This window comes from Arachis ipaensis, chromosome B07, assembly GCF_000816755.2.
Source record: "Arachis ipaensis cultivar K30076 chromosome B07, Araip1.1, whole genome shotgun sequence".
Classification (NCBI taxonomy): Eukaryota; Viridiplantae; Streptophyta; class Magnoliopsida; order Fabales; family Fabaceae; genus Arachis; species Arachis ipaensis.
The window spans coordinates 6,561,688-6,573,591 of NC_029791.2; the positions used below are offsets into that span (position 1 = coordinate 6,561,688).

General features: G+C 34.3%; 2 protein-coding genes across 2 annotated transcripts; both read right to left on the reverse strand.

Annotated features, from left to right (window-relative positions):
- LOC107609711 (TMV resistance protein N-like) lies at positions 601 to 5,238 on the reverse strand. Its single transcript, XM_021107170.1, has 6 exons — positions 4,605 to 5,238; positions 2,964 to 4,056; positions 2,606 to 2,887; positions 1,774 to 2,494; positions 1,554 to 1,705; positions 601 to 1,473 (listed from the first exon to the last, which is right to left on the reverse strand). Exons 1-6 carry the CDS (start codon positions 5,033 to 5,035, stop codon positions 790 to 792), a joined length of 3,363 nt encoding a protein of 1,120 aa, XP_020962829.1. The 5' UTR covers positions 5,036 to 5,238; the 3' UTR covers positions 601 to 789.
- Positions 5,816 to 9,833, reverse strand: LOC107609994 (endoglucanase 11). The gene is made up of 5 exons (XM_016312061.2): positions 9,269 to 9,833; positions 8,960 to 9,172; positions 8,546 to 8,746; positions 8,043 to 8,297; positions 5,816 to 6,558 (listed from the first exon to the last, which is right to left on the reverse strand). Exons 1-5 carry the CDS (start codon positions 9,575 to 9,577, stop codon positions 5,893 to 5,895), a joined length of 1,644 nt encoding a protein of 547 aa, XP_016167547.1. The 5' UTR covers positions 9,578 to 9,833; the 3' UTR covers positions 5,816 to 5,892.

The following is an 11,904-nucleotide window of genomic DNA, read 5'->3' on the forward strand; positions in this document are numbered from 1 at the left end:
AAATCAAATGTATAATTGTATAAAGCGCTTGACTGAGTCATTGTGTCGGAAATAATTGTAAGAAAAGGCAAAGTCTGTACAGGGAAAAAAAATGCAAAAGTCTGAATATATTTTAAGGGAAAAAAAAAAGAGTGAACAACTGAACTTAAATCCATGATATGAAGAAAGGACTTGGACTCTTGTGGCAATTCATTGAATCAGGTTATGAGCTGTGAACTGTTTGATGATCAAGGAATTTATGTTGACTGACTGTAGTTGACCAGTGACCAAACATGGAATCGATTTCTTCAAGAATAACATGACTGTAGTGTTTGTGAGTATCATTCTCATGCTTTCTTTTTTATCTTTTTAATTAGAAAAAAAATTGGAAATAAAAGCATGCCCTGAAAGCCAAAAATTCTGGACATCATTGCAACAAATCTACAATAATACCACCACCTTCAAAGCTTCAGCTTTCTAGACAGATTTACACTTTAATAGAAACAGCAACAGTTTCAACTTGTGATTTGTTAGTGGAGTTTTGGCTACATAAAGGTTTAATATGAATACATGATATATGCTTCAACTTGGCTACTCCTCCTAATTTGATGCAGACATAAATGTTTTAAAACTACTGCTTTTATTGACAAACTAACAAGCAAACATTAACCTTTCCAACAATGTTTTCGTGGAGATAAGTATGTACAATCATGCTACTTGTACACCAAAAATCAACTACCAAATCAGTTATCTGTAATTCTGTATAGAATCCATATTGGAATATAAAATACACATTGAAAGAAGCATTAGTTATCTTATGCGAGTCGTTGCATAAGCAGTGGCTACATACATTCCTTCAGGTGTAACTTTGGGAATTTTGGTAGGTGGGAATCCTTCCTCCCTGTATGGATTTGGTGTCTTCTGCACATAACCAGCACCCATCTTAGATACCAAACGTGCACCACACTTCTTTATTTTGGAACATCTTTTACTATTACTCCCCTCAATCATCATCTTATTCCCTGTGCCATTGTTGTTTATAGCATAAAACATTAGTTTAACTTTGTTTTCATCATGTTGCCAAAAGTTAACAGGATAATAATACATCAAAATGTGAGGGCATTTATAGTTTGGTATCCACTTAATCCATTCAGCATCTTCAATGTTGATTTCCTGTTTTTCCTCAGAATTAGCACTATGAACTTGACTAAAGCAATATAGGCCATCATAGTACTGCAATGGTGCAGATTCTGGATTGCCTTCTATCACAAGGCATACAGCAATTCCCCAAAATTCACTCTGACTACAAGATTCTGGTATTTCCAGGATTATTGATACGGCTGACTCGAATTGAATTCCAAAATGTTCTAGAAATTGTTTGTCTGGCACAAAATAATCTTCATTCTGAAAGCATGCAGGAAGTTCTGTTCCAGGAATCTCCAGTATAGGCCGAAACCGAGAGAATTTCATTGAAGAATCAGGATCCTCCACCTCCTGTTATAAAGAAACTCTCATGTTAAACACTAATTACTTAACAAGATAACTATCAGAAAGAAAAGCATGTATAATTAGACCTCTAAGTCAATTGCTTCCAATAGACTCCATATTTGTTCTGGATCTGATAAAGGTTTCAGTGAAACACTCTGGCATGCATCTACTCGCTGCACCGTTGGTGGAAGCTTAGGCAATGACTCGAGGCGAGGACAATTGTACAAGTAAACATGTGCTGCATTTGGTGGAAGATCAGGCAATGACACAAGGCTTTGGCAATCAATTCCTTCAACATTCTCATACCTGATATAGAAGGAGGCAACACCAAGCTCATTGAAATCGGTGGATGATAACTCTTGAAGCCGAATATCTGTGCTATTGGTTGAATGATGTTCCATGAGTTGGAAGTTTCCTGAACTTTACATCCAGCTATAATGAGCCACATAAGATTCTTCAAATGAACAATAGAAGAAGGTATTTCTCTTAATGCAGTTAAACTTGCATTAAGATATTCTAATGCTTCATTTTCATTTAAATTCTCCGGCAGCTTAGAGAAGTTTGAGCAACAGCAGATATTGAGCTTTGTAAGAGATTTCAAATTGCCAAAAGTTTTTGGCAAGCAAATGAGATTTTGACAACTCTCTAAATTCAAAGTGCGAAGAGCAGTTACATGACCAAGAGAAGGAGGCAATTCTGCTATGGCGATGTTGCGCAAATCGAGCTCCTCTAGATGTATCATATTTTCCCCAAACTCAGGAAGCTTTCTGACATTTGTGCAGCCATGGAGGTCTAAGCACTTCAGAGATTCCATTTCCAATTTTCTTGGAAGTTTCTTGAGATTTCTGCAGTCAGCTAATGACACTTTGACAAGCTTTCTGTGCTTTCCAAGAGATGGATGAACCTCAAACAGGTTTATGCATTCATCAAGATACAGTATTTCCAGATTGGGGATTCCGGTAAAATCTGGAGTGCTAGTCAGGCTTAGAGAATGACTTAAATAGATGGATTTCATCTTAGCAAAGTACTGATCATCAAAACATAGAAAGTTATTAAAAAAAGAAGAAAAGGATAGCAAAACAAGAAGACTAGCTTCTTGAAGCTTCATTAAGCATTATGCTAGCACATCTTGAGTTACCTGCATTCCATTCCAAAGTTGTTTTAGATTGCTGTGAGGCATTTTGAGGCGAACGAGTTCATCCAGAGGGACTCCAAGTGGTAAAGCGTTTAAGGGACATTCCCTCCATACAAGGACTTTTAATCCACTAGATAGACATTTTAGGCCAAGTGGAAGGTGCAAGTTACTTGACAAGATAAGTAGTCTAAGGATCTCCATATTTGAGAACCCTTCAGGGTGCCAGCGAGCTTCATGATGCAAATGCCATAATTCGAGTACTATGCCTTGTGTTGATTCATTTACCTGGTAAAGATTATTGATGAAAATTAGCAGTGACTTGGAGAACTTATAAACAAAGTTCATAAAGAGTTTTTATCACCTTATTTTTTCTTAGCACATGATCAATGTCATCCAAAGACCACAACCTGCTACGTTTACCAGCAATTTCAGGAGATTCTTCAAAGACAATACTCCTTCCCATGTCTTGAAGTGAATCATGCATCCCCAGAACCCCTGAATCATAAGTTACCAGTGATTTTTCAATAAGAATTTCGATTCCAATTGGAGGATAACGGCCGCAATCATTCAGTATTTGTTTCACTTGATCTTTAGTCCACCCTTTGAAGAAACAAGCAATGTCTAGAAATAGTCCTTTATATCGCCTCGGTAGTCCATCATAGCTTATTCCAAGTGTCCTATGAAGACTATCACTCTCAGGAACTTCTTTTATCTGTTCCAAAACCTCCTTCCATTGTGACACACTTCGTTCGCAAAGAAGTGAGCCGAGAAGCTTGAGTGTCAAAGGAAGGCCTCCAGCATATTTGATCACGGCTTTCGACAGCTTCAGAAAATGCTCTGGAGGTTCATCTCTCTTAAAGGCTTTCCTTGAAAAGAGTTGAAGGGATTCTTCATGGTTCAAGAAATCAATCTCATACTTTTCTGATATTCCATGAGACGTCAACAGTTGCATGTCTCTTGTAGTCACTATTACTCTACTCCCTGGACCAAACCATTCCTTTTCTGCTAAATTCTCTAATTGGCTCATATCACTTACATCATCAAGAACAAGTAGAACCTTTTTATTGAAGAGAAAGTTTCTAATAGTGTCTATTCCTTGATACTCATCTTCTATCTTTGTGTCCATAATTTTCAGCTTACTAAGAAGTTCTCTTTGCAAGTTTAGCAGGCCATGTCTTTGACCGGAAGCTTCTCTAACATTGTCAAGGGTGCAACTAATTTCGAATTTTCTTCGAATTTTCATATACAAGACTTTAGCAAGAGTTGTCTTTCCTATGCCTCCCATGCCCCATATGCCTATAAAGCGAACATCCTTTACATCTGGTCTTAAAAGTGAGTTCATGTCTTCTAGCTTCTTATCAATTCCAACCAATCCATCCCTAAATGTTGGCAATTTAGGTTGCAGCCTTGTCCAAACAGTTGTGACAATTTCTTCAATTAGTTCTGCTTCCAACCTGCATAAGAGAAAAATAATCTAACATGGACCAAGCATGAATAGTAATAAATAATAGAACAAAAAGAATATGTATGTTCCAAGAATGAAATGATTATATCTTAATTTCCAACAATAATGTAGCATTCACATGATGAGTGAACTCTTAAAAGCACATATTGCTGATTTTCTTCTAGCTGTAGTTTCCATTGCATTGCACACAACTTTGACAAAACAATACAAGATTTTCTGCATTAGGATAAATTCTTGAGGTTCAATACCATATTCAAAAGGTTCCAACTTAACATGAAATTTTCTAATAGGCTACCTAAAGTGAGATTCAATAAAAAAATTAACAAGTAAGCATGCAGCAACATGATTATGCAGAGAGCCACTCAGAATTCTAAGACCTAATTTTTAAAATGCCATCAAAACTTTTCCTATTCTAATAACAAATAAATTGATAAATTTTTTTGTCGAAACTATAGGTTATATCCTCCTGTTAGAGAGCCAAAATTGTTGAGAACAGCAACAAAATTCTGAATATGTGTGTATGTATGTGATGCTCACCTTTTTTTGGAGCCCCAACCACTTAAACCAGCAACTTGTGTTAAGGCATCTCTCCATTTTTGAACCTTATCTCCATCATACCTCTTCTCATGTTTCTCAAAGGCCTCAGCAAAACTTCCCTTTTGGTATCTAACATCTGATGCTTCCACATCATAGAAGATTGGGAAAACTTCAAGTTTGGACTCAAGAATGCAGTGAAGCTCCTCCAAGCACCAAGTGGAAGTAGCATATTTTGGTGAGAGGATAACAATGGCAGAGAGTGAGTCCTTGATTGCTCTTGGAAGTTCTTCTGATATGACATCTCCAACTTCAAGAATCTTGTCATCTCTGAAAACTATGATCCCAGCATCCTTTAAAGCAGAATACAAGTGGTTTGTGAAGCCTTTTCTTGTGTCTGCTCCCCTAAAACTCAAAAAACATGGTAACTCCATCTTCTGTTGTTGTTAGAGGTTGATGATGGTGCTGGTGATGAAACTCCTTCCTCATTTACCATGTTTTATCATTGGAATGTTGCAGAACTCAACTGATTAAAGTTAGTGTTGCAGTTTACAATTGCAACTTCATTCTATATTAGACTAGGGTCAATGTAGAAATAGTATTATACAGAAAATGTAATGTAATAAGTGCATAACATGTTAGAGATTTGTGCTTGGGATTTTTATATTAATGTTAAGATATTATATTGTCACATGTCAGGGCCTATTATTGGTCATGGTTAGTTCCTAGAAATTACTGATATACTGCAGTCCCTGTCACTTTTTCAATATCTTACAGCCTGAATTTCAATGTTGGGTACATAACACGTGGCAATAAACTACAGTGAGTGCTCAGAATTGTATATACTAGCAAAACATGTTTTGTCAATGCCACAAGTAGCAAAATAAAAAGAAAGTAGTATCTTAATTCTTAAATGAACCATTCACAGACCAATTCATTTAATCCATTAAATTTTTGCTTTGTTGACCTTCTCTTATGTTCCAACTAATTCAGCAATATGCTAATGATGATTCCTTGAAGGATGCAACTTTTGACCAAAGAAAAAATCAGAGTAGAATTATGTATTAATGGCATGGACAGAGTGTTAATCTGTTGACTGTAGTATCAACAAATTTAAAACTTTGTTTACAATGAAATTACATTTGCAGCCACAAAAACTTAGCTAAAACATAAAAAATCACTCATCTATATGAAAAATTTGAAGACAAAAGAAAAGAAAAGAAAAGAAAAAAATTTTAATTGGCTTATGAGTAACATATGCTGTATTAATGTACTCTATATATTTCTTTATTTAAAAGGATGCAACCAAGAGTGAGCTACAATCCTGAACCAGTTTCTGGTTCTCTATATGCAATAACTTTGCAAAAACACCAACTAAGGGGGCAGTGTTATATGTGCAAGCCTCAGTTTGCATGAAATTGTTCCTCTGATCTTCAAAATTGTCTTGCCAATCAGGCCCTCCAACCAATGCACCAACAAGAACATTAGGGTTAGGTTCTTGGCTATTGTACCAATTATCATAACCTTGTGTACACCCTATGAACCCTTTATTCTCCTTGTATGACACAATGGAAGCACCTCTATGGTGCACCCTTTTAGGGTACCTTGGCCCATAGCCCACCAAATAGCTCATGTTCATTGGGTTTGAGCCCAAAATGTAATCAATTTGTGACTTAGCAAAGCTTAGAATCTCTTCATGATCCACTGTGCCACCATGACAATTTAGATTTTGGTTTGTGCTTTTGAGGAAATCAGAATACACAGAGAGCAAGAATGAAGCTGTTGAAACATATTGCATGTTGTTCCATTGTCTTACATAGAGCAATCCACCTGGGGTTCTTTGGACATTGCTATCATTGTTGTTCTTGTTTAGACATGAACATATATAGTACTCAGCTTTTGATCTATATTGCTCAAGTATATCACTATGCTTCTTGTGTTTTTCTTGGTTTAGGAACTGCAACAAATACAACGAAACTATTGTAAGATTAAAAATAATTGCAACTCTTATGATCCATATGTAGTACTGAATTAAAATTTGGTGTTTCATGCACCAAGATAATACAATAGTATAAATTTAATAGAAGTTATCGGTGCAAAACTATATTAAAATTTATACTATTGGATTTTCTTAGTGTATGATGCACTAACTTTATCTCGGTACTTAATAATATTCTCTATAATTGGACTAATAAGCCTAAAACTCTTCAAATTAACCACTAATTTTTATTTTTATTTTTTCAAATTAGAAAATTGAAATATCTAACTTCATTTTTCTCATTGAATGTGTTCAAAGGTAGGTCAACAAGACCCAAGAAACAGGGTGGGTCAAGAGCAGCACATGTGAAGTTCTGAGCCATGTGTATGTAGCATGGTTCAATCAATAGTTTGATAGTTAACATTTTTTTTTTCTTTCTTTTTGTTTCTTGTGCTGTGAATTATCTAGAAATATTGTTCAATATTAGCAAATCTTATGTATGAAAGCTATTCTCCAACAATTTAGGAGTGATGAAACTCATTCCATCTGATTATAAAAACAAAACAAAACAAAAATGTGATGTGTGAATCTTAAGTTAGCATTGAAGGTGGGCCACACAACTGCAGTTTCTGACCTCACACTTTGATGGTATTAGCATATCAGTTAGATATGCCATTATTAATTCATAAGGTACATACACATAAAATGAAATTTATAAAAAAAAATAGTCTTTTTTATAATGCAGTAATGTGGTAAATACTAAATTACTCAGGTGAAAGCTTTCTCTTGTTATGTGTATGAAATTTTCTGTTTATTTTTTAACTAAGTTGTATTATTATTATTGTGGAGGCTAAGTAGAAAATTTTTATGTTGAAGGGTAAAGTGAGTCATTGAGCTACAAATCTAGGCTCAACCACAAGCCAGATCACTTTGATTGTAGTGTGATTCAAAGCAAAAGCTTTCAAACTCTGCACATGACATTGTTCATGTGTACACACTTTTTAGGTATTAGCAACCATATATAGATAATGTACCTTAACTAGTGTATACTCCACAGGTGACTTTTTTAAAATAAAGTGCTACAAGATTTAACCCCTATATTTTTAGATTAGAAAAGTAAAGATGTTAGACTAAGCTAGAGAGAAATAGGTCACTATTAACAGAAACACACATACAAATAAAAAGTTTAAAAATTGAAGAAAAGTAGGATTGAAAAACAAGTAAAATACAAACACAGTTATACAACATTTGACTTAATTTCAATGCCTTGAAGGAAGAGACATCAGGCATTATCATAGAGTGATTGAAGGGAAAAGTAAAACACTTTTTCTTTTGTTAGCAGTACTATTTAAGCATTATCGTATTCTAAGTCGACAGATCAGATCATCGATCCACCCTTGTTTTACTGTGGACGAGTGATATGTCGGCTCAGAATACGATAATGAGTACCCGAAAGAATTTACCTTTGAGGCAAGGAGTTGAAGACCAGCATACTTAACATCCCAGCTGAACTCAGAAATGGACCAACCAGTGCCACCAAAAGAGTGAGCCTTTGAAATAAAGTACTGAAAATACATTTCACTGTCGGTGGCCTTGTACAGCCACATGGCTGCCCACAATAACTCATCCTTGTAACCACTCACCGACGCATAGTAGCTCTTCACCACTCCAACACTCTCATCATACTTCCCTCTATGCTTGTCCCCAAATTCAAACAACTGCACCACAACACATTCAATTCAATAGTCCCTTCAATTATTACCCTACTGTGTATGTATCCAGATACATAACATTAATTTTAATTTAATTACGTACTAAAAATGATAATGACATATTATGGTACCTAGACCATACTAATTAATGCAGAAAACTAAAGCACATATATATATAGCTGATTAATTAATCACTAGAGATTAGTCAACTAAATTAATTCTAGAGAAGCAGGATCAGAACCAAAAGTAGCTACCTGCTGAGCATGGTGTAGGAGTAGGTGAGAATAATGTGGGTTTGTGTTCTTGAACACAATTGAGGCTGCAGCCATGGCAGCTGCTGTTTCTGCAGCCAGATCTGAACCAGGTTTTTCCTCATCTATCTTGAATGCTTGCCTTGAGGTAGTCATGTCCTCTGGCCTTTGCCAACAATAATGGTCTGTGTCACCATCACCAACCTTCAAAACCCAACAACAACAATCTTGAATCTCTTGAACCAAACTAGTCCGAAACTGTCTCGAGACAGAAATACAAAGACACAGATAGATTTTCTGTATCTACATTATTTATACTGCCTCAACGTCTGTATTTTCTGTCCTGAAACAGTTATCGAACCGGAGGAATTTGAAGAGTATATATGTGTGTATGTATGTATATATGTATTAAGATACCTCTGCCCAAAGGACATTGGGGCTGGTGTGAGCTTTGATGAAGTAATCAGTGCCCCATTTGATAGCCTCCAAAGTGTGTTGAAGCTCACCAGCATCTGAAATGTGTTGCAAATATTCAATGGCACCCCATGAAAGCATTGTCACTGTGAAAGCCATTGGCAATCCAAACTTCACATGATCACCTGCATCATAGTACCCTCCAACCAAGTCCACCTTCAAAAGCAAGAACATATATACTTCAATTTTCAACTTGGGAATTATCACAAACACCTAGAAATCTAGAACTAGAAATTGGCGTAACTAACTAACCCCTTGTTCTAGACCATCAGTGAGGCCGGAATGGTGACGCCAAGAGACGCGCTGGTTGTAAGGAATTCTTCCTGAACGCTGTGCCTCAAAGTAAAGGAGGCTCTTTGAGAGTGCATCACCATAATCAAAGGCTTGTTGAGCATTGGTAGTAGTGATGAAAATGGTTGTTATGGTGATGAAGAAGAACAAGAACCAAAGAGAAGAAGAACAACAATGCTGTACAAGTACCAAGGGGGGAACAATCTTGGAATCTCCAAAACTACTAGTTTGTTTCCTATGATATTGATGATGTTGTGTTTGTTCCTCCATTGTTGTTCCCCCTCTCCCTTCTTTCCCTCCTAAACAAGTTTAATTCTTTTTAGGAGTGAAGAAGGAAGGAATGGGAAACAAAAATGAGAAAATAAAAAAAATAGTGTGACTTAGGATTATTCAATAACATACACTATACACCATACTCCTATGGTGTGAGATTTGAAGGGTGTTTGGAAGATTGTGATATATGTAACATGTGTATGTGTGCCTATAATGTAGGAGGGGTCTCTCTTCTTTAGCCCCACATTGATCTCAATGTGAAACTTTGGTATTTGTCTGTACAAATAAATATGAAATTTCTAAGACTTTGATACCTGGATGTCTTTGTTAGTGCCTAAAACAGAAAATAAACCCCCCTTCTCTCTTGGAAAAATATTATTTTCCCAAACAGATTTATTTTCATTGCTTGCTAGTAAATGTTACATCCATTATCTACTAAAAAAAAAATTTAAGACTTTTGTTTGTTTATTTAATTTTTTTTTTATTAAAGATAGGACGAATTGAACTGTGATATCTAGATGAGTATAGAGAGATTATATGAGTATAGAGAGATTTGTTGACAAATTTAAGATGAATACGGAGAGATTATACTGTTTGTTGATAAATTTAAGACTTCTGTTATATGACTAAAATTTAAAAAATTCATGTTTATTTTTTTATTATTGTTTAATATTTTGTTGTTATAAATTTATTAATGTTACTTTTTTATGGAAATATTATACATAATTTATGTTTTTTATGTTTCGTTTGAGTTTTACAGAATAACGTCAAATGTTTGTTTTTTTAATATAAATCATGTTAGGTTAGTGAGTTTTATGTATAATTCTAAAAATTCATTAGCCTAATATGATTTATGTCTATTTATCTTCGTTAGTAAATCATCACTTATAAATTAAGAAAGACGTCAAATATATAACCATTTTCAGTTTAGGGTTATATAATAAATATCAATTTTTATTTTATTTAGATAAAATGGCTGAAATTTTAATATTATTATGGAATACATAGTATTGATAATATAGATGTTAAAAAATATATTTAATGACCAATAAATTATAACTTAAATGGCATAATTTTATCATATTCATTTAGAAGTTTTTTTAGGGCTAATTATTTTTATGAGAAGTGCTAGGGAGCCAGCAACTTTTGGTATTTGTAGCCATCAAATAGCTATCAATGATGGATTTAATGGTGTGAGATTGGTGTGAGATTTCATCCAATGGCTCACTTTTCCTTGCTGGTTACATGCTGGCCAGAATTTGAAAAAGTTGCTGGCCCCTAGACTTTTCCTATTTTTAATATGAGGTTGACATGTGAGTTATGCTGAATTATGGAGTATTAGGGAGATATACACGGTTGTGGCGACGTTCAATTTTTTGTTTTAGTGGGAAGAAATCGGACCGCTCGATTTCATTGCAGAGAGAGAGGGGCACAAATCGGAACCAAGATTTTCTGAAATCGGACCAGGATTTTTATTGCAGAATTTTATGGATACTGAAATCGGATCCAGAGTTTTCTGTCAGTACACAAATCGGATCCAGAGTTTTCAGTACATCCAATCGGACGGTCTGATTTCTCTTGAACAGCCATCATATGCCAGTGAATCACCATACACCCCTATAGTTTAGATATACACCAATCCTTTCTTCATATTAAAAATAAAAAGTTCGTTTTTTTAGTGACTTATTCATTTAGAGGTTAAGGATTAAATTTGGTTTCTAATTTTGGGAAAAAAAGATAAAAGTATATTTAATGTATAGTATGGAGCATCCTTTGCACGTGTAGTTTTTTTTTTGTTTAATGATTTGCTTGTGTATCACACTATCACTGTAGCTTCGAGAGTTGGACCTGAGGACCTTTGTTTTTAGTGACTAAGTCAAACAAAGTATTACTAGATTTATTCATTAATAATACTGTTACTTAAAAAAAAATATTAAAAACTGACAGATTGATATCATGCAAAATAATTGGCAAAATCTCTAGTAATAATGTAGCTAGTTTGTCAGAAATATTTGATAATCAAGATGAATTAATAAAAAATAGTTAAAATTTATTTTATTTAATTTTTACTAATGATTATAACAATTAATAATATTAAATAAAATACATTTTAACTTTTTTTTTGTCTATTTAGCATGATCACTAATTTGTCCATTCATGTGTTTTCATCAAAAAACACCAAATTAAGTTAAACAAACAACATAAAAATTTATGCATTCTAAAATCAAACCATTTTAAATATATAAGATTTTTTTTATGTGTTATCAATCACACCTTTATAATAGTATTTGTCTAAATTTTATATCAACAAAATCAATTTTTTA